Source organism: Oryza glaberrima, chromosome 2, assembly GCF_000147395.1.
Source record: "Oryza glaberrima chromosome 2, OglaRS2, whole genome shotgun sequence".
Taxonomy (NCBI): domain Eukaryota; kingdom Viridiplantae; phylum Streptophyta; class Magnoliopsida; order Poales; family Poaceae; genus Oryza; species Oryza glaberrima.
Genome location: NC_068327.1, coordinates 4,005,098 through 4,024,811, shown reverse-complemented (window position 1 = coordinate 4,024,811; position 19,714 = coordinate 4,005,098). Strand labels below are relative to the sequence as shown.

General features: G+C 43.1%; 2 protein-coding genes and 1 pseudogene across 3 annotated transcripts; 2 read left to right on the top strand and 1 right to left on the bottom strand.

The window, feature by feature from the left end:
• Positions 1-658: 658 nt before the first annotated feature.
• LOC127762977 (calmodulin-binding protein 60 D-like) lies at positions 659-6,666 on the top strand (annotated as a pseudogene).
• A 4,211-nt stretch (positions 6,667-10,877) lies between these two features.
• LOC127762259 (CASP-like protein 2C2) lies at positions 10,878-12,619 on the top strand. The gene is made up of 3 exons (XM_052286704.1): positions 10,878-11,132; positions 11,217-11,346; positions 12,147-12,619. The coding sequence occupies exons 1-3, from the start codon at positions 10,954-10,956 to the stop codon at positions 12,423-12,425; spliced, it is 588 nt and encodes a 195-aa protein (XP_052142664.1). The 5' UTR covers positions 10,878-10,953; the 3' UTR covers positions 12,426-12,619.
• Positions 12,620-13,458: 839 nt separating this feature from the next.
• Positions 13,459-18,839, bottom strand: LOC127762258 (4-coumarate--CoA ligase 3). 2 transcript variants are annotated; one of them, XM_052286701.1, is made up of 6 exons: positions 18,117-18,839; positions 17,240-17,593; positions 16,917-17,115; positions 14,173-14,386; positions 13,965-14,067; positions 13,459-13,885 (listed from the first exon to the last, which is right to left on the bottom strand). In XM_052286701.1, exons 1-6 carry the CDS (start codon positions 18,750-18,752, stop codon positions 13,727-13,729), a joined length of 1,665 nt encoding a protein of 554 aa, XP_052142661.1. In that variant the 5' UTR covers positions 18,753-18,839; the 3' UTR covers positions 13,459-13,726. The 2 variants fall into 2 exon arrangements, with proteins under 2 accessions (XP_052142661.1, XP_052142662.1); XM_052286702.1 differs by lacking the exon at positions 13,459-13,885 and having other exon boundaries at positions 13,965-14,093.
• Positions 18,840-19,714: the final 875 nt, after the last annotated feature.

Here is a 19,714-nt window from a genome sequence, read left to right as displayed (position 1 = left end):
TACAGTTTAATGAATCTGAACAGACGATCTGTCCAGATTCATTGTGCTAAGATGTGTTACATCCATCCAAAATCTTTTATATTATGGGACGAAGGGAGTATCGTTCAAAAGGGAAAAAAAAGGGACTTCACTAATATGTGTTGTTGTGATGCATTTGTGCATATGATTTAGTCATAAAAAATGTATTCTAGTGCGACTGAGGAGATAACAATAAGGTGTTTTTTTTATATCCAACTTTAAACCCCTCAGCTAAGTGGTGTTCAAAAACAATACAAGGGGAATAATGTGATGTAGAGTTGAACATATACAACTTTAATTTAAAAACATGCAATATTTCTCTAATTACGACAAGTCATACCAGAAATAAGGATAATGTGTGAAAAATTTAACTACAAATAATCTACAACATACTAACGTCACATGATACGGTATTATCATGAAAAAAAACTATCTTCAACACAAAAAAAACCATTAACTCTAGTCCAACAATCTTCAATGTAGCTTATTTTAGGGTTTTATTTGCTTCACACATTTACAAAGACAAAACCTAAAAACTTAGGTGTACATTTTATGACAACCAGCGGCAAAGGTAGCTCCCGAGCAGTTTGGATGGCTGCCCAGGCTCTGCAACTAGGGTCTCCATTGTAGATAGTCTCCGATGTCCGAAAAGATTAGTCGATTACCAGAAAACGCTAGTACTTATCCAGGCTTCACGACATCTCTTGGCTCCGCCACCGGCGAAAACCTAAGATCGGAGCTGAGGGGGTTCGTTTGCGTAACAAAAACTCCTCTTGATGGACTTGCATGTAAAACCAACAAATGCGGAGGTCCATTTGGCAAAAGAGCAGCGCCTTTTAGTGGCTGGTATGGTATCTCTATCTCTCTTCTGGCAAAGAATCCTGCCTCCCCCGCCGACGCCTCCTCCCCTCCCCCGCGATCCCTCCGCCGCCGCCGCCGCCGAATCCGGCGTCCCCAGCCGAGGCGAGGTGACCGGATCCCTCTTCGCTTTCCTTCACGCGTGTCAAATTGCGGAAAAGGGTGGCGGAATCTGACGCGGGTTGTGCTCGTTTCGGTTGCAGATTTGGGGGCGCGCGATGAAGGAGAAGCGTGGGCTGGAAGCCGCGGCGGCCGGTGGCGACGGCCGCCCCGAGGCCAAGCGCGCGCGGCCCCCCGCACTGGCCAGGTGAGGGGAAAATTTTCCGCGGTTTTGATCTTTCTTTCCGTTTCTAACCTCGAGATATGTTTGGGATGCTAGCCATAGTAGGGTTAGGGTTACTCCTGCAGTAGTGCTCGATCGAGAATTGGGAGTGGTTTGATTTAGTTTACTGCTTAGTTGCGGTGTGTAATTTGAGCATATGTAGACATGATGCTGCAAAATTTCTTTTAGAAAGGTGGTGTGTGATCTGTCAGGGAAATGCCAGAAATCTTAGTAAGTTTGTACTCTGACCCATCAGTAGAATTTTTATCCTTCTGTGACAAATTTTGGTCTTAGGTCGGCACTCGGCACTGTTAGTGTTACTAATAGTGATACTGTTGACCAACCCCTATCTGTATGTTATAGGATGGATCCAAATGACTGTTTCAGGATTTGGGGTTGTACTACCTTTTAGAGATAGCTTTTCCCAACTGTTCTTTTCTGTGCTAATGTGCTTGTGCAGAAGTCAGCAGGTGTGAAACACATTTCCACTATCTAACAAAATAATCCTCATCTATGGTCTCTGCAATAATAGTGTTAGTATTTTTGTAACAACCAGCATCTGTGACTTATTTGCATTTGTTTTTAATCATGGATCTGTTCGCAAATGCTAGTACAGTAGATGGCTATGAAGTGTACTGATCTTTTGATGCTGATTTATGGTCTGTCAGTTGTCAAATTTGACTACCATGGTTTTAATGAATGTCTTTATAGGTTTTTTCTTTTATTTCTGCACATCATTTAATAATGGTCAATTACTTATTTCTGGTAGTTTTGATTACAGTTTTTTTCAAACATGTTTCCCTCGCGTGTTCATTACTGTAAAGCTCAACATGTGAGAAGGTGAATTGCGTCTTTTGTTCTTCTGTCATGATTTTTTCCGCTTCGCCTCTTTCTCTGCAGTGTTATTGTTGAAGCATTAAAGGTGGATAGTCTGCAGAGGCTTTGCTCATCACTGGAACCAATTCTTCGTAGAGTGGTAAGAACAAAGCAATTCTCTTTTAAGCGGAATTCTATTATCATGTCGCTTTACTCTCTTTTTTTTTTGCATAGGTTTATTCTAGCATGCTACTGTCTACATTTATATGTTCCTTCACTACTGTTAATTATTTCTTGCACTTAGTTACATTCGCTTATATATATTCTCTGTATACATACTAGGTTAGTGAAGAAGTGGAGCGTGCGTTGGGCAGACTGGGTCCTGCAACAATAACTGGAAGGTCGCTTAGTTGACTATGAATTTATTGTTTCACACACTTCCTTGTATAATATAATCCATCAGTACATCGAACTAACCGTTGAAGTTATATTGCTGCAACTCCTACCATCAAATTGCATATGATACAAAATAACCTTTTGTTAGCTGTGCTTGTTCATGATGCTTGTTGCTAGTTCTTTTCACAAGTAACCTATTGCTTGTTTTAGGATATCTGGGCTAGATTATAACTGTTAAAATGAAGCACGTAAACCTACAACAACCTTTGGTAGAACCCACATTGATATATATATATATATATATATATATATATATATATATATATATATATATATATTTTGCTACTGTTGGAATAATTCAGGTCTTCCCCGAAGCGAATTGAAGGTCCTGATGGAAGAAATCTGCAACTCCAGTTCAGGACAAGACTGTCTCTTCCTCTTTTTACTGGAGGAAAAGTTGAAGGGGAGCAGGGAGCCGCAATTCATGTTGTTTTGCTTGATGCTGGAACTGGTTGTGTTGTATCTTCTGGACCCGAGTCATGTGCCAAACTTGACATTGTTGTTCTAGAAGGTGATTTCAACAATGAAGATGAGGAGGGATGGTCGGGAGAAGAGTTTGAAAGTCATGTAGTGAAAGAGCGTGAAGGAAAGCGCCCTCTTTTAACTGGTGATGTACAAGTCACACTAAAAGAAGGTGTTGGCACTGTAGGGGAGCTTACATTCACAGATAACTCTAGCTGGATAAGGAGTCGGAAGTTCCGACTTGGTTTGAAAATTTCCTCAGGATTTTGTGAGGGTATTCGCATCCGCGAGGCAAAAACTGAAGCTTTCATGGTTAAGGACCACAGAGGAGAATGTAAGTCCTCTGAAGCAACCATGATATGATACGATTCTTCATGATATTTCTATTAACTGTTTGAATTTCATTTGATTAGTGTATAAGAAGCACTACCCACCTGCGTTGAAAGATGAGGTCTGGAGGTTAGAAAAGATAGGGAAGGATGGATCTTTCCATAAGAGACTGAACAAAGCTGGAATTTCTACAGTTGAAGACTTCCTTAGGCTTGTGGTTCGAGATCCTCAGAAGTTGCGCAGTGTAAGATTATTTCCTATTCAGCATTTTTCTTCTTTTTTTCTTTTGTTTGAGTTCTAACATATATGCTATTCTGTCCCAGATCCTTGGAAGTGGTATGTCTAATAAGATGTGGGATATTCTTGTCGAACATGCAAAGACTTGTGTCTTAAGTGGAAAATATTACATATATTATTCAGACGAGAATAGATCTATTGGTGCTATTTTCAACAACATCTATGCATTCTGTGGGTTGATTTCTGGCGAGCAGTTCTATTCATCTGAAAGTCTTGATGATAGCCAAAAGGTTGGTTATAGTAGTGCACATTGATAACGATGCATATATTATGTTGGCTGTTTTTGGAAGACATAATTCATACCAAAATTTTCTTATGGAAACTTGTCTAACATGCCTGTCTACATGGCTATATCCAAGAATGAAACCACGGCAACCAAAACTACATGTGCCACCAATAAAATGACAATTGTACCCTTACGTGGTCATGACATGTGATTTTGCTCTTCGTTCTCCATTCACATGCATAATTATAAGATGATACATTAGTTAGAGTTAATCTGTTTGACTCTGTAAGGCTTCTAGACTGATAAAGATTAAAGCATTTAACTATGCTAATGAATGCATGTGGACAGCAAACTGAATGAGCCATGGTCACAGAAACAAGTCAGGAAACCATAAAACTTTTGAAATTTTCATTTGCAATGTCATGGGATTTCGTTGGGATTTCTGCTAAACCACGCATTGTTGTAATCCTTTTTGTTGTGTGTGTATGTCGTGGTCCTTAAGTTGTCTTCTAATATCAAACTTGAATGGTATTTCCATTCATTTAAAGATGCACTCATGTAACACAAAAGCAATAAAAAATGCTTGGTTGCATAGCTTTCCTTTTGTCACATTTTATTCTGGACAGCGAACCCTTTTAGGCATGGCCACCAACATAGTGGCAGTGTTGTTTTGCTACGTGGCGTGGTTAAAGGTTTCATTTATTAATAAAAAGTGAGAACTGTTGGCGTATCAATGTTCATTTGCTACACCTGACTGGTTGCGTACTAGCATGGCCGGACAGCCTAAAGGGTTATTTTTGTAAATAAGTTAGGGAGGGGTGATAATAATGTGTACTTTGAACTTTATATTATGTTAGTGCGTTGATGTGGGTCACGCACACACCCCTTCTCTTATATTGTAGCGCATGCTATGAACTGGAATAAGGTGTATCAATTGTTTTGTGCTATGATGACCCAAGAATACTTGGGTTAGTTGCATTGGTGCCTCATCATGTGTCAGCTGTTCTTTTGTTCCTAAGGTCTTCTGACCTCCTGTCTGCCAATCGATTGTTGCAGTAAACTTCCTTTGGCACTTAGTGAATAGAGAGTGCCCCTGTAGTCCTGCCATTTTTATTTTTTAAAGGATGTGTCACTGTACAACTCCCCAAACATCCAGTACAGAAGACATTGATAAATCATTAAGAACAACCACTATTTAATGAAATAAAACTCAGCCTTATATTCACTGTATTCTTCTGTGTAAAATCTAAGCTTGTAGCACTACACTTGCATGTTTAAGAATTAAGAGCTATGCTTTATTTATTCTCTGCATGAGCTTTTGAGAACTTTAAGCTATTCGTTTTTAATACCATATTGACTGATTGGGATGGTATTGTTCATTACAGCTCTTTGCTGATGCATTGGTTAAGAAGGCATATGATAATTGGATGTATGCCATTGAATATGATGGTAAAGCTCTCTTGAACTCTAAACCGAAGAAAAAGGCTGCACCCACTGGACAAGCTGAGACACATCCTCCTCTGAGTCAACCTGCTTCATACGAACAACGCATCTCATCAGCGAGCATGACAGGACCATCTCCAGCAGGTTAGAAGCATGAGTTATTATCTACCATTTCTATGTTAGTACCTCTTTGTTATTTTAGTTGACAGCTAGAAATATACTCTCTCCGTCCCCAAATATAAGACATTGAATAATTCAAAATTTGTCCCCGAATATAAGGGATTTTGTAGTACTACCTGTCCCATCCAATCACCCCTCATTTAATTTTCACCCAATCCTACCTTAACCACCCTCCCGCTCCCCAACTCCCCCTCATTTATTGAGGGGCATCATCGTCTTTTTCTCTCATCCTTAATCTCTCCAAAAGACTCTAGAATCCCTTATATTTGGGGATGGGGGTGGTAGTAATTAATATGGTTGAAACCCTAAAACGTTGCTTACACATTTAGAATAAACAGATGAACTATAGGGCGCGTGATTTGTCACTATAGAAGAGTCTCTGAACACCATGCTAGTTTCATTCATTTCAGGTGGAAGTGGAACTGGAACTGATTCCATAGGGTATGATGGCAACCAAGCAGCTACACAGCCATCTCAACTTCAAAGTACATCTGCCAATGTCCCTGTGCCATACGATGACACCTTTTCATTTTTACCGCCTAGTATGTTGATGGGGTCTGATAATCAAGAAACCGGAAATGATGGCATGGGCCTGGAACTAGGCCAATTGCAACAAGCAATTTCACAGAGTCAGTCGATTCAGCCAGCAAATGTTGGCTATGATGATTGGACTCGAAGTCAAAACGGTCAGTTCGCTGATGACTTCACCGAAGATATTCGCATGAAAAGCCACCAAATGCTCGAGAGCGAAGACATGCAGCAGCTGCTCAGGGTCTTCAGCATGGGTGGAGCGTCTACCAGTTTGCAGGAAGACGCCTTCGGCTTCCCGACGTACATGCCATCTCCATTACCAAACCTTGGGTTCGAAGGTGAGCGCACCCGTTCATCTGGGAAAGCTGTTGTTGGGTGGCTCAAGATAAAGGCCGCCATGAGATGGGGGATTTTCGTCAGGAAGAAAGCTGCCGAAAGAAGGGCGCAGCTTGTTGAGCTGGATGATTAACATGTTAAGCGTGTATTGGCTACCGTTAGATGCTATTAATGTTGAAATGTTAATACCATCAGATGCTCTAAACTAGGTTTTGGGACTCATGCTGCCTTGAAAGGCATTGAAACAAACCAACCGATTATGTACAGCGGGTAGTTCTGCTTTGTTGTAAAAACACCTGAAATGTTTGCTTACCATTTTATTTTCCTCGTTTGTTATAGATTGTGCAGATTATAAACAAAACAATGTGAATTAACGCGGATAGTATGTGCATGGCCGATGTGTTACCTGTAGGACATCTATTTTTGCAATGTTTAGAATTTGATCTGGTACGTTGGCAACAATGTGACTGGAGGTTCATACGAAAGAGTCGTATATTTCATAGGTTAGTTTGCTATGAGTCGTATATTTTTTAACTTCGACATGACCAACAATATCTATAAAAATAAAATGTTTTAAATAAAATAGTTGCATATTATAATAGTTTGACTAATGATAATAAATCTAGTAACATCAATTTTACATGATTGATATTTTTTTTCTATTAATAGTTAAAGTTAAAAATGGTTGATTTGACACTATACTAAAAAATTCTTATATTCTTAGACGGAGGAAGTAAGAAATTCCGCGGGGATTGAATTGATCCATAAAATCCAACAAAATTCCTGCATGGCACGCCGCACATGAGCCCTGAAAAGATGGGAGCATGAGATTCGAGCGGCAGAATGGGGCAATGCTGCATCATATAAATACAGAATTATCGCCAGATTGCGCCCTGTCCTCGCCTTCACTTTCAGTTGCCATCATAGTAATTAACTAGTCCTTTTATGCGGAAAGAAGCTTGGTGTTCCATCATGTCCTTTAATCACCGTTGGCCGGTTTCAGTTTAGGCCGGCGTTGGCCGTTGGATGAGCTGGGCGAGGCTCCCTGACGAGTGATGACGACGGAGTTCAATTCTCCGACCGCCGCACCATCACGAATTGACTTAGCCCTGTTTATTTCAGCTTAAAATTATTGTAATCTGATTATTAAATCAGATTACTCTAAGCTGGATTATAATAAGCTGATATAAAATAAGCTACGAGTTGTTTGTTTCTCTGGATTATTAGAGGCATCCAAGGGTAGTGGGTCTTTAGCCACTCAATAATCTAGAAAAAGCTCCTCTAGAGGAGATTATTGGATTATAGTAATCTGGCTTATAGATTATAATAATCTAGCATAAAAATCTACTTGTTTGTTTCAGCTTACTTCTAATAATCTAAATTATAATAATTCTAAGCTGAATTAAATAGGGCCTTAATTGAGACGGTGTAATCTCTGCTTGGGGTCAGCTTGTGTTTCAGCAATCACCACCGTTTTGTGAATCTCATGGTGCAGAACACAATGGATGATCAACGGACACGACAAATCACTGATGACGATTTTGCTGCGCACAAAGTCTCTAATTACTCTCCCTTTTGGTCCTTCCAAGTGCTTTTGGTCCTTCCAAGTGCTGGAAGAGCTGGTGAGTTGTTCAAGCGTACTCCCTCTCCGTTTTAAGATATAAACAATTTTAAATAAGTATAATACATCTGAATACTACGAATTGTTTAGAATGTGTCTTATCCATCCAAAATTTCTTATGTCGTGGAACGGAATTTTGGATGGATAAAGTTACTACAGAGTATGCGACATTCATCAACTGCAGTGCCAGTAGCGACTGGTTCTAAGAAATTGATCTAACATATTTCGACGGAGTTACTACAGAGAATCGCTGAAAGAACAATAGTTGTAAGTGTGTTTACCTAGGACTTAAATTCAGATTAATAAATTTCATGATAAGGTAGCTAACCAGATAAGCTATGCTCAGTTCATACTCCTGCTTCCCTTTGCTTGCATTAATGTGAAATGTTCAGCAAAGAAGTTAATGTCAATTTGGTCCTTATGGAAGGGCCATATATTTGCACTGGCTAGATCGTTTCATAAGTCATAACTCGAAATGGAAGTATTTGCTTGATGTCTCTTGTTTTTCACAAATCACAACCCCTCTCACTGAAAAATGAGGAGGTCGTCAAGTCAAATTCCCTCCATTATTTAGAAATTAGAACACGTGAATTTTATAGGATTTTTATTAAAAAAACCAATTTAATTCATAAACAAATCTTCTGAAAATCCTTTGACCCAGCTGTTTTGTGTCATCCAAATAATAGATGGAGAAGAGTACAAACACGTACACGAAGGGAGAGGCCTAAATTAAAGAAACGATGCAATAATTGGACACTTGGGATCTAGGAGTAGATGAAAGTAGATTGATTAGCACTAGTTCAAACTTTGGATTGAGGTTCTCCGAAAAAAAACTTTGAATGGAGGTAACATTTGGCACACAGGCTACTCCTAGATCTTTCTTCTCTCTCTCTCTCTTTTAATCTAGTAGATCTTGCTTCTCTATGCAACAAAAACGTAAAATGACGCTATTAGCTTTTGATATATTCGTTTTATTTAAAACTTAGTGTCAATATGAAAATATGAATCATGCTTAAAGTAGTACGAATGATAAAGTCAAACGTATTGAAAAACCGGAGGGGTAAGTGAGCACCTGATTTAATGTTAACTGAAATTGTTTAAAGCATAATAATGTTGACTAAAATAATGGCATCCTGACATGGATTACAATAGGAGAAACTTTTGCTTTTTTTTTCTTTAAACGAAAGAAGAAACAAAGCAAGCATCTGCCAGTACAGTAGTAGATCGATCTACTCCAATATCTATTTTTCTTTTCGGGGCAAAGGGAATTTCATTACTCATCAAGAGAATCTTCACATACAAGATGTGAGATGAACTTACAACTTCCATCCGGCCAGAACTCCAATATCTACTTGACCGATCATCTCATCAATAAATGCAAGAAATCGACATGATGTTACAGGAGTATAACTTAAACGTGCGCACTGTTATGTTTAGCAGCTGGAAAATGAAAAGGTACTATATAGTAGTATGTACTACCAATAAACTGATCTATAGAGTGCTATATGTGGTGATTAATCGAATATTATCAATTTCCCCTCTCCTACAATTAATCAATGAGAAATAACTAATTTCTTTTCAATTTCATATCACAACGTACTATGATCTGTTTGGGAACTTTAGATTCTAGCAAGCAGTTAGTTAGAATCCAGCTAGCGAGAATATGAGAAAACCATATTATAATTAATTTCTAGTACATTTTTTCAACTCGACAACTACAACTGCAGCATCTTAGAATTTAGATAAAATACTATACTGTTTGAAAAAGTTTTTAGAAAAGCTACAGCCATCAAAAGTTTCCAATAAACCTTAGGTGAGGTTGAACATTTTTATTCGAAGAATACGTATGTGTAGTTGACGTTGGATTTGCTGGCAACCCATCGCATTCCTGACGGTTGAAGCTTTTATGAGTGATCACCATTGAAGTCTGCAGCCATAGAAGGCTACCTGACTAGTCAATGTGAGAAAAGCAGATTATAGTCCAGATGGCTCCATTGCCTTACCCAACATGCTCAGATTATCAAGTCACCACCATATCCAATTCCTTTTCAAAACTTTCTACTTCTCCCTAGTTACCACTAAAACCTATTGCGTGTTTTTTGAGGAAATTACTATACTTATCATCTCATATAATTTAGACCTTCGACATCGATTGATCACTCGCATACTATATTTATACATTTAAGTATTATTTTTGAAGCCATAATTAAGGTCTCTAGCTGGCTAACTGTTTGCATACTCCATCCCTTTCCATCTGTTTCATACTATAAGGCTGTGATCGATACTAAAGGTTCCCAGCTTCCCTCTTTTCCGCGCGCACGCTTTTCAAACTGCCAAACGGTGTATTTTTTGCAAAAAAAAATTCTATACGAAAGTTGCTTAAAAAAAATCATATTAATCCATTTTTGAAAAAAATAGCAAATACTTAATTAATCACGTGCTAATCACTGCTCCGTTTTTCGTGCCAGAGAGTGAGGGAACCCTCACTCCCGAACGCAGACTAGATCGCTTTTACTTTTTTCCTAATCAAATATTTTTAATTTTGACCAAATCATAAAAAAGTTTAGCAAACATCTAAAACAAAATTAGTTTGATTCTAAAATTGAATATATTTTGATAATATATTTTTTATGTTAAAAATACTTATATTTTTCGTATAATCTTGTTAAAATCTTAAAAAAAATTACTGGTCTAAAAATCAAAGCGTCTTGCAATTCGATGACATGGAGTGAGCACTACATAAAGAAAACCGGCCACAATTAAAGCTTTTATGAATGAATAGCCTCGCTGGCAAGTGGGCCCCACCTTACCAACAGGCAACAGCTGCAAAAGCCTCAGCAACGCACGACTTACTAACGTACGTGCGACCCAGATCTCGCCACGTATGCGCGCGGATCGGCCCTGCGCCGTTCGCCCATGGCGCACGCGTCTCGCGCCTATATAGCTAGTGAGCCGCGACGACGCCATTGCCATTGGCCATTGCCAACGGCGCCACGCCACCAACCTCCGATCGATCGATCGATCGAGCATAGCTAGTCGCTGTCCGATCCTGCAGCCATGGCGGCGACGACGGCGGCGGCGGCGGCGCCGGGGGTGGTGAGGGCGGAGAGGCTCCTGCGCGGCGGGTGCGTGGTGATGGCGGCGACGGCGGCGCTGCTCCTCGGGTTCAGCGCCGAGACCAAGACGGTGCTCTTCGTCCGCAAGACCGCCGTCGCCAAGGACGTCCAAGCCCTCTGGTACGTATAGCTCCGTGCATCCATGGCGCCTTCCATGGCGGAGACCGATCGATCGACTCATGCACACACTCGCGGCATCTGCAGGGTGCTCACCATGGCGGCGGCGGCGGCGGCGGGGTACCACTTCGCGCAGCTCGTCAGGTGCATGTACTGCTCCTCCTCCGGCGACGCCGGCGCCATGGCGGTGGCGTGGACATCGTTCCTGCTCGACAAGGTGAGTCGTTGTCATCGGATGTAACGCATGATATGATGCGATCCTCTTGAAGTTAAGATCGTCAAGATATGGATGAAACAGTGGAACACATGCGTCGAACATGAGTGAGGCTGAGGACTCCAGAAAAGAAGGAACAGGGTGATTGAGCAAATGGCTGGTTCTCCCAACTGTTTCCATTAATGCGCAATATCATATCATCTGGAATTATCGCGATATATAGATAATTAGATAGCAAAGCGCCCTCTACCTGCCGTCGTCTTCGTCTTCTTTATTAATTAGTACTCATTATAATTAAATGCAGAAAAAAAAAAAGCTTCTAGTCCACATCGATCTTTTCTTCAAAATATATTTTATTCAATCCATCCTTACTCTCTCCGTCCAGGAAATGTCTCGTCCAGTTCTAGATTCTTATATTTTAAGACGGAGGAAATATAATTTATCTTAAAATATAATGACGTCTCAATCAATTTTATCTTTTCAACCAAACATAACTTTTCACCATTCGATTTTCTCGTAGGCTTCTACTTATCAACCACTCACAATATTTTCTTATTGAATTTTAAATATTTTATTAATACTCGTGTCAACGCGAAAAGTTTATATTATAGCACGATGGAGGTAGTACTTGACTTCAAGTTCCATGGTGGAAAACTCTTGCAGTAAAATTAATTAAGAATCCAACTTGTTGGTCAAGTGGTAGCTAGCTAGCTAGAAAAAAAAACCAGCATAATAGCGATTTGTAATTGATCATGAGTTTGTTTTGTTTCTTCCCATTGTGATCGATTTGGTGATGCACGCAGGGATGCGCGTACGTGGTGTTCGCGAGCACGGCAGCGGCGCTGCAGGCGTGCATGGTGGGGCTGATCGGCGTGGAGGCCTTGCAGTGGAGCAAGCTCTGCAACATCTACACCCGCTTCTGCGAGCAGGCCGCCGCCGGCATGCTCTGCAGCTTCCTCGCCGCCGCCGGCATGGCCGTCCTCTCCGCCTTCTCCGCCCGCCGCCTCTTCCGCCTCTACTCGCCAGCCGGCCACCGCCGCAGCTGCCCGCGCGCGGCAGTACTAGCTACCTCTCCGCACTAGAAATCTCTAATTCTAGAGATGAATCTGAATATAAGTATGTTCAGATACATCTCAGAATTATAGCTACTAGCTATAGGAGGCCAGCAAGTACATATGTAATTTGAAGCTACGTATGGCTGCTTTTTAGCAACGTCTGACATTGCAGACTATGTAAGTTTTCAGATAATGGAAGAGCAAAAAAAAAAAGTTATGAACTCCAATTTTGTTTTTTGATCTCACTTTCACTACATAGATCATATACAATCGAAAGGATTAGAAATAAAATAGGTGATAGATAGCAAACCTTTGACTAGAGAAATAAATAGGTGACAGAAGAAGTCCTGATTCCTCGACTAGCTACCTACCAATCTACCATACCCAGTTTATTGTAGATTATTAAGAATTTAAGAGTCACGGATTATCTATTTAGTTTTATAGATAAATTAAATATTTTGAGAAAGAAACTTAACAGATTACTTGGTCTTATCCATGCAGTGGAAGAAAGTCTCTCTCTTTTTTGAAAAAAAAAACATATTTTTTGAATGTGAAGCAAATAATCTGTTGGATAATTCAAAAAGAACATTCACAAACTATGTAGCCCTAACTATAGACAAATCAATAGTCCGCCTATTGCCTTATCATAGATTTCGGTTATATGAAAAATGGAGGGAGGTGAAATTTTTGCAGGTATTTGTTCTTCAAAACCGAATTTTGTTTGGAAAATGGTTAGCCAATTGTAGCACAAATAGTATGGCCATGAAACCAAACGAGGCCCACGACCGTGAGGCATTCCCTTCGAAATGGCCCGTTTACTGTGCCTTACATGGGCCTCGGTGTCTCTTGGGCTTCACGTGAAATATAGTGGGCCAGCTCCATTTTGAGGTTGAAATACTCAAATACTGGGGCCTTTTTCAAAAGCATATGTTCCAGAAAATAATTTTCTCCCTGAAATGCCACTCAAATGCAATCAAATTTCACCCATTTTTTTGGTCCGAAACTAGGCCAAGTGTAAAAGGAAGCATCTGGAATCTCCAAAGTAGAGAGAAACAGGGCGTAATTAATACACTGTATTATTTTGTAATCAGCCTTGTTCTTATGGTCAAAAACAATACATCATCTATGTATAATAATAATAATAATATTAATGCCATTTTATGAACATTGCACAAGCTGCTGCAGCAGCATCAACCAACCAACAAACCAAACTATAAACTTCCTCTGCTCCATTTCTGCCTCCATTTTCATGGACAGCAATATCATATCTCTGCAATTTTTTTTCACCGGTTGTGTGACTGAAAATAGAGAAAACGTCGGCGTTGGCCTTAGCTGCTTTTGGGCGCATCGGCGGCGGCGGCGGCGACGGCGTCGGGAATGCCGGCGGCGAGCCTGGCTCTTAAGTCCTTCCTGAGGATCTTGCCGGAAGGGTTCTTGGGGATGGAATCGGTGAAGAACACCTTGTTGATCCTCTTGTAGAACACCACCTGTTGCAAACGTGTCAGAAAAAATTTAGCAAGATTTAAATCAGAATCCTTGTTGCTGTCATTTGCATGTGATTAGTACCTCTTTTGCAACGAATTTCTTGATCTCATCCTCGGTGATTTCTGAGCCTTCTGTCCGGACAATGAAGGCGACTGGCACTTCACCGGCAAGATCATCCTTCATCCTGAAAACAACAAGTTTCACCAGCAACTGAGCAACTGAATCAGTGACAGTTCACTACATTCTCTCGCGATTAATCAATGGCGAATTTCATCAGAGATGGACTCACGAGACGACGGCGGCGTCCTTGATCTCCGGGTGAGTGATGAGCAGCGCCTCCAGCTCGGCCGGTGGCACCTGGAACCCCTTGTACTTGATGATCTCCTTGAGCCTGTCCACGATGAAGATCTCGTCGTCGTCGTCGACGAAGCCGATGTCTCCGGTGTGCAGCCACCCGTCCTCGTCGATGGTGTTCTTGGTCGCCTCAGGATCATTCAGATAGCCTGCAAAATTCCCCACAGCTCGTCAGTACGGCCAAGAATCATTTCCTGCTGTTTCTGAAGGAGAAGACAGTTTCAGTGGTGACAAAATTCTGTACTGCAGATCAAATAATCCAAAGGAAACATCGGATCCAGCTTTGCATCAGTGCATGCACGCACATGGCAGAGCTAAGCTGTAACTGTTCACGTCAAGGAGAGTCATTGGTTTTCAGATGTGTACATGCACATGGCAATTGGCAGGGTACTGAACTTATTTTTCAGGTGATTCTTGTTTGGTGCCAGCATTGAAGTGGCAATCATTTTCTGAATTTTCTGTTGTTTTTGCAGCACTGGTAGAATTCTAAGTTTTATTCAAAGTAAAAAAAAAGGTAAAAACTTCACAAAGATATCCAGGATGCTGGCGGCTGCATCCATCAACCAAACCAAAGAGTCTTGGATTTGTACCTACTGTACCAACTAGAGTTTGGTTTGGTCAGATAGACTCTTCAAATTTAATGGGACAAAGGTTAGGATTGACTTGTGACGCCATTGCCATCTTTCTTTGATTGATTTTCAGGCTGGACTTTGAGCAACTGGAGCAGTCACCCAACTGTGGCTTTTCTTGTTCACAATTTCACATGATGGGCCACCAAACATTTCCAAGCCAGTGACAGCAATTAGGTTGATGGACCACTCATTTGGCCTGTTCTAACTATGAATTGTGCAATGCTTTCTGAGATGCAGCAGTGCTAATTGGATACCTCCTTATTCAACTTGGTACTTGAGATGCCATGTCCATGCTAATCCTGCATTATGTGATGGTGACACTTGCTTCACATGATGGTGTGGTATTGATTAATACTAGAAGACTAGCTAAGCTTTGGGTGTTTGGTTTGGTTTGGGTTTCATTATAGTAGTGGTTGATGAACAGAAAGATGCAGGAGAACTGAAGCATGGCTGGCGACTGAAATTGATGTGATCTCCACTTTGCACGCCAAGCAGATACCAACCAATGATCCGTTGATAGGTAAACTAGAACCTAACAAACTTCTGAAAGGAACTTGAAAGGAAAGGCTTAGAAAAAGAAAACATCTCGTTCTAATTAACCGGTACCAGCTGTCTCCTGGCCCGCATGACAACATCAACCATTTTAAAACCAGTAGACATAATTTATTGTGTACCATGTAAGTAGTACAGGTTTGACTATGCCAACTAAATATCCAATCAATTAGAAGTTCAGAACAGTTCTTCAGAGAAACAAGTTCAGAACAGTTCTTCAGAGAAACAGGTTCAGAACAAGTCCTCAAAAGAAGAAATCTTCAGAAAAAAGAAGTTGTGAACAATGGACATGACATCCACATGGTGAGAACTGAGATAAGATACGGTCAGGATAAGCTGCCACTTCTCCTTTGCTTGATGTCATGTCCAACTATAAGCCCACTACCGAACACACACATACTAGACGCATTTGCCTAAATTGCCAATGCCCATGTTCGCCTCACCCAAAAGCCTTTGACCTGCCAGGTTCCTAATCATCCATGTGGCAGACACACTTGCTCTAATCTCTCTCTCTCTCTCTCTCTCTCTCTCTCTCTCTCTCTCTCTCTCTCTCTCTCTCTCTCTCTCTCTCTCTCTCTCTCTCTTTTCCCCCATTCTTTCATCTACTTGAAGAAGCATCGCAACTTGGATTCCAGGATCGTGCCACTGCGATGATGATGATGAGCATAATTTTGCAGTAGCAACGTGCGTCGTTGTGTGGCTGCTAGCTAGGATGCGAGCTGGTGCGTGCCAACAACCACGCGAGGTCGCTGCTACCACAAACAAATCAGAGAAAAAAAGACGTGGAGTGGACGGAAATTCCTCTCTCCTCTCTCAGCTGTTCAGGCAATCATCGCCATGGAGCTTGGACCAAACCACTAATCTGTCCACTTCTTTTTTAATAAAAAAGGATCTCCCAACGAACCACCTAATCAGCAACACCTCAACTGTTTCCAGTACGGGAAATTCCGACCCCTCAACATCAGCCACTAACCACGTTTCAAAAGCCAAAAAAAAAGAAAGAATCAGAACCTTCCTCTGTTCAAAGAAATCGGAGACTATATCGATTTTTCAGCTGGTTTTGCACAGAATTTCTCCGAAAGAATTCAGATTCAGTCGGTGGAAACTGGAACCTACCCTACTGGTACTTGCAGCTAGTCTACCACGTTTGTGGCTTGGTAGAGACCAATCCAAAATCACGACGACGACTCATCGTCGCATGTAAAAACATGTGTTTTGGCCTAATCGCAGGGGACCAAACGAGTTGGTTTCCAACCTATGCACCAAATTAAGCTGCAGCAAGTTTGTTCACTCAGCTCGCAGCAAGACGCCATGTACGACCTGAAAGCCAAGTGTGCGGGAGAGAAGTCGCCACCCCGGGCCCACCCAACAGTGGGAGAGGCGAGTGTCCAACGGCCTTGTGTCGTTTTGCGCCACGTCAGCGTCAGGGTATTGACATCCTATCTAGAGATCAATGGAGGGTTTGGCCTGGGTGGGGGGTGGGTGATGTGTGTACCTTTCATGATCTGTTCTCCGCGGATGCAGATCTCGCCGGACTGGTTCCGGCCGAGGGAGGCGCCGGTGTCGGGGTCGACGATCTTCAGCTCCGCGTTGCGCACCACTGTACCGCACGACCCGGACTTCACCTTGAAGGGCTCCTTGGCAAACGCCAGGCACATTGCCAGCACTGGCCCAGCCTCAGTCATACCGTAACCCTAAAGAAGAAGGGATATGACGGACTCACTTGTCAGTGACTCAAGAGAGAGAGAGAGAGAGAGAGAGAGAGAGAGGAGATTTTGTTTTCGTCCGCGTGATGATTGTAATGTGGCATCAATTTACCTGTCCGAGGACGGCATTGGGGATCTTGGCCATGAATGCATCCTGAAGGTCCTTCCCCATGGGCGCGGCACCGGACATGACCATGCGGATGGAGGCGAGGTCCTCCGCGGTGACGCGGGGGCTCTTGGCGATCTCCACCACGATGGGGGGCACGAAGGGGGCGATAGTGATGTTGTGCTTGCGCACAAGGTCGACGAGCGCGCCAAGATCAAACTTCCGCATGATCACGATGGTCGACCCGGCACGCAGGCCAGCCAGCAGCACGGAGTTGAGCGAGTAGATGTGGAACAGTGGCAGCAGGCATAGTATAACATCATCCTTGCTGAAGTACAGGTTAGGGTTCTCTCCATCCACCTTCATGAACCAAAAAAAGAATGAAAATTTGATCACGTTTAGTTACTACACGATAATACTATATTAACTCATGTTTGAAATAGCTTGGCCGTTGGCGCCAAAACTCATGGATGACCATGCACGAATCTTGACGCAGGGGCCACAACCAGACACCGTTGTTAGGTGACGATGCCTGTGGGAGGTGGGCCCCACACCGAGCAGCATAACACTATTACCAGTCGTAGTAGCTCACAGTTGCACACAAGTGAACAAATCTACGGACACAAGCACAGCGCATATGTAACGCCAAATCGAAACAAATCCGAATAATCCAACCCAGCCGGCCCCTGCTCGCTTGATCACCGAGTTATCCAAAATGGGAACAGAACATCCCTCAGATAGTCTGACATGTGGGCCCCACCGAGCTGGCGGTGGGGCCCACATGTCAGCTACTGCGAGCTCAGCTTCCCGGACTCGGAAACGACGGAAATGGAAGCAGAGTAGAGCAGAGAAGAAGGAGGAGAGGGATTCATGGAGGGCTCACCTGCTGGGCGACGCTGGTGATGAGGCTGCGGTGGGTGAGCATGACGCCCTTGGGGAGGCCGGTGGTGCCGGAGGAGTAGGGGAGGGCGACGACGTCGTCGGGGTGGACGTCGGCGTCGGCGTCGAGCTCCTCCGCGGCGAGCACCTCGCGGAACTCCACGCAGCCGTCGAACGCGCCGTCCACGGTGACCACGGGGACGCCCCTCTCCGCGGCGAACTCCCGCACCTTCTCGACGGCGCACGCCTCGGTGACGATCACCCTGGCGCCCGCGGCCTCCGCCTGGCGGTGGACCTCGTGCGGCGTGTAGAACGGGTTCGCCGTCGTGGTGGCGGCGCCCAGCCTGGCCGCGCCGAGGAAGGAGAAGGCGAACTCGGGGCAGTTGCGGAGGAGGCTCATCACCACGTCGCCCTTGCCCACCCCCATCCGCCGGAGCCCCGCCGCGGCGCGCCGCGACGCGGACTCCACCTCCGCGTACGTGTACGACTCCCCGGTCTGCCCGTCGATCAGGCACGGCCGCGCCCCGACCTCCGCCATCCTCGCGAAGCAGTACTCCTGCAGCGTCATGCTGTTGTCGATCTCGATGTCCGGCAGCTTCGACCGGAACACCACCACCTCCTCCGCCGCCACCGACCCCATAATCTCCGGCAAACACTTAAACTAATCCACTAAGCTAGGGTTACACGAGGAGACGGCGGCGGCGATTGATCGATCGGCGGCGAGGTCTCCTGGAGAGGGGAGGAATGGAAGGTGGGAGGGGTTAAATACTGGCGGGAGCGGGAGGGAGAAGGGAGTTGGGGGGAGTTGGTGAGTGGGGCCCGGAGAGGATGACGTGTGGGACCCACCTGTAAGCGAGAGGAGCATTGGGTTGGTGAGAGGGAGGGGGGGTTCGTTGACTGGGGCAGGGGTGCCACGTCAACGTCGTTTACCAACCCCATTATACCAGCGGGTGTTTGGGTAGGGTGGGAAGGGGATGGGATTTTACGGAACCCCCATCGCATTGGTCGCTCGCTTTTTTGTTGGGGTTGGTGACCATTGGCTTTTCTGGTTTTTTCAGTTTTTTCTGCTGGCAGTGTTGGGTTGTGCTCGAGTTTCAGCCTTTCACTCTTTCAGGCCACTGACTTTTATCTCGTGTATCTCCCCTTTTCTCCTTGCCTGCTGTAGAGTAAATCTTTTTCGTTTGCACCGCATATATGTCATGTCTAAAATATGGAAGCTGTTGGCGAAGAAGTTTGGTGTGGTTGGAATATCCAAGTTTTTAGGTATTTGTTTTCTATATATGTGATGTGACATTTTGGTTTTGTATGTCATTTTGTGTGTATATGTGGCAAGCTGAATTTTTAGAATTGGTTTACAAGAGTATGATTTTTTATCCTAAAGAATTGGCGGTTTCATATATTTGTTGTTTACCTATGACACATCGTGTATGAGGGAGTGGCTTTATCCTCAAGCTTTTGGCTATAATTGTTTTTTTCCCAATTTAGAATAAGACATTTTCCCTCATTGCATGTGTTAATACCAAATAAATTTAAGTTTGACGATAACAACAAAAAACAGTTACTACTCCCTCTGTTTCCTTTTATAAGTTGTTTATAGAAAAA

Coding starts and splice junctions, on each gene's coding strand:
- LOC127762259 (XM_052286704.1), top strand. CDS start 10,954: ATGGCGGCGACGACGGCGGCGGCGGCGGCGCCGGGGGTGGTGAGGGCG. Junction 11,133..11,216: donor AAGGACGTCCAAGCCCTCTG/GTACGTATAGCT, acceptor CGGCATCTGCAG/GGTGCTCACCATGGCGGCGG. Junction 11,347..12,146: donor CATCGTTCCTGCTCGACAAG/GTGAGTCGTTGT, acceptor TGATGCACGCAG/GGATGCGCGTACGTGGTGTT.
- LOC127762258 (XM_052286701.1), bottom strand. CDS start 18,752: ATGGGGTCGGTGGCGGCGGAGGAGGTGGTGGTGTTCCGGTCGAAGCTG. Junction 17,594..18,116: donor TCACCAGCGTCGCCCAGCAG/GTGAGCCCTCCA, acceptor TGGTTCATGAAG/GTGGATGGAGAGAACCCTAA. Junction 13,886..13,964: donor AGAAATTCGTTGCAAAAGAG/GTACTAATCACA, acceptor CGTTTGCAACAG/GTGGTGTTCTACAAGAGGAT.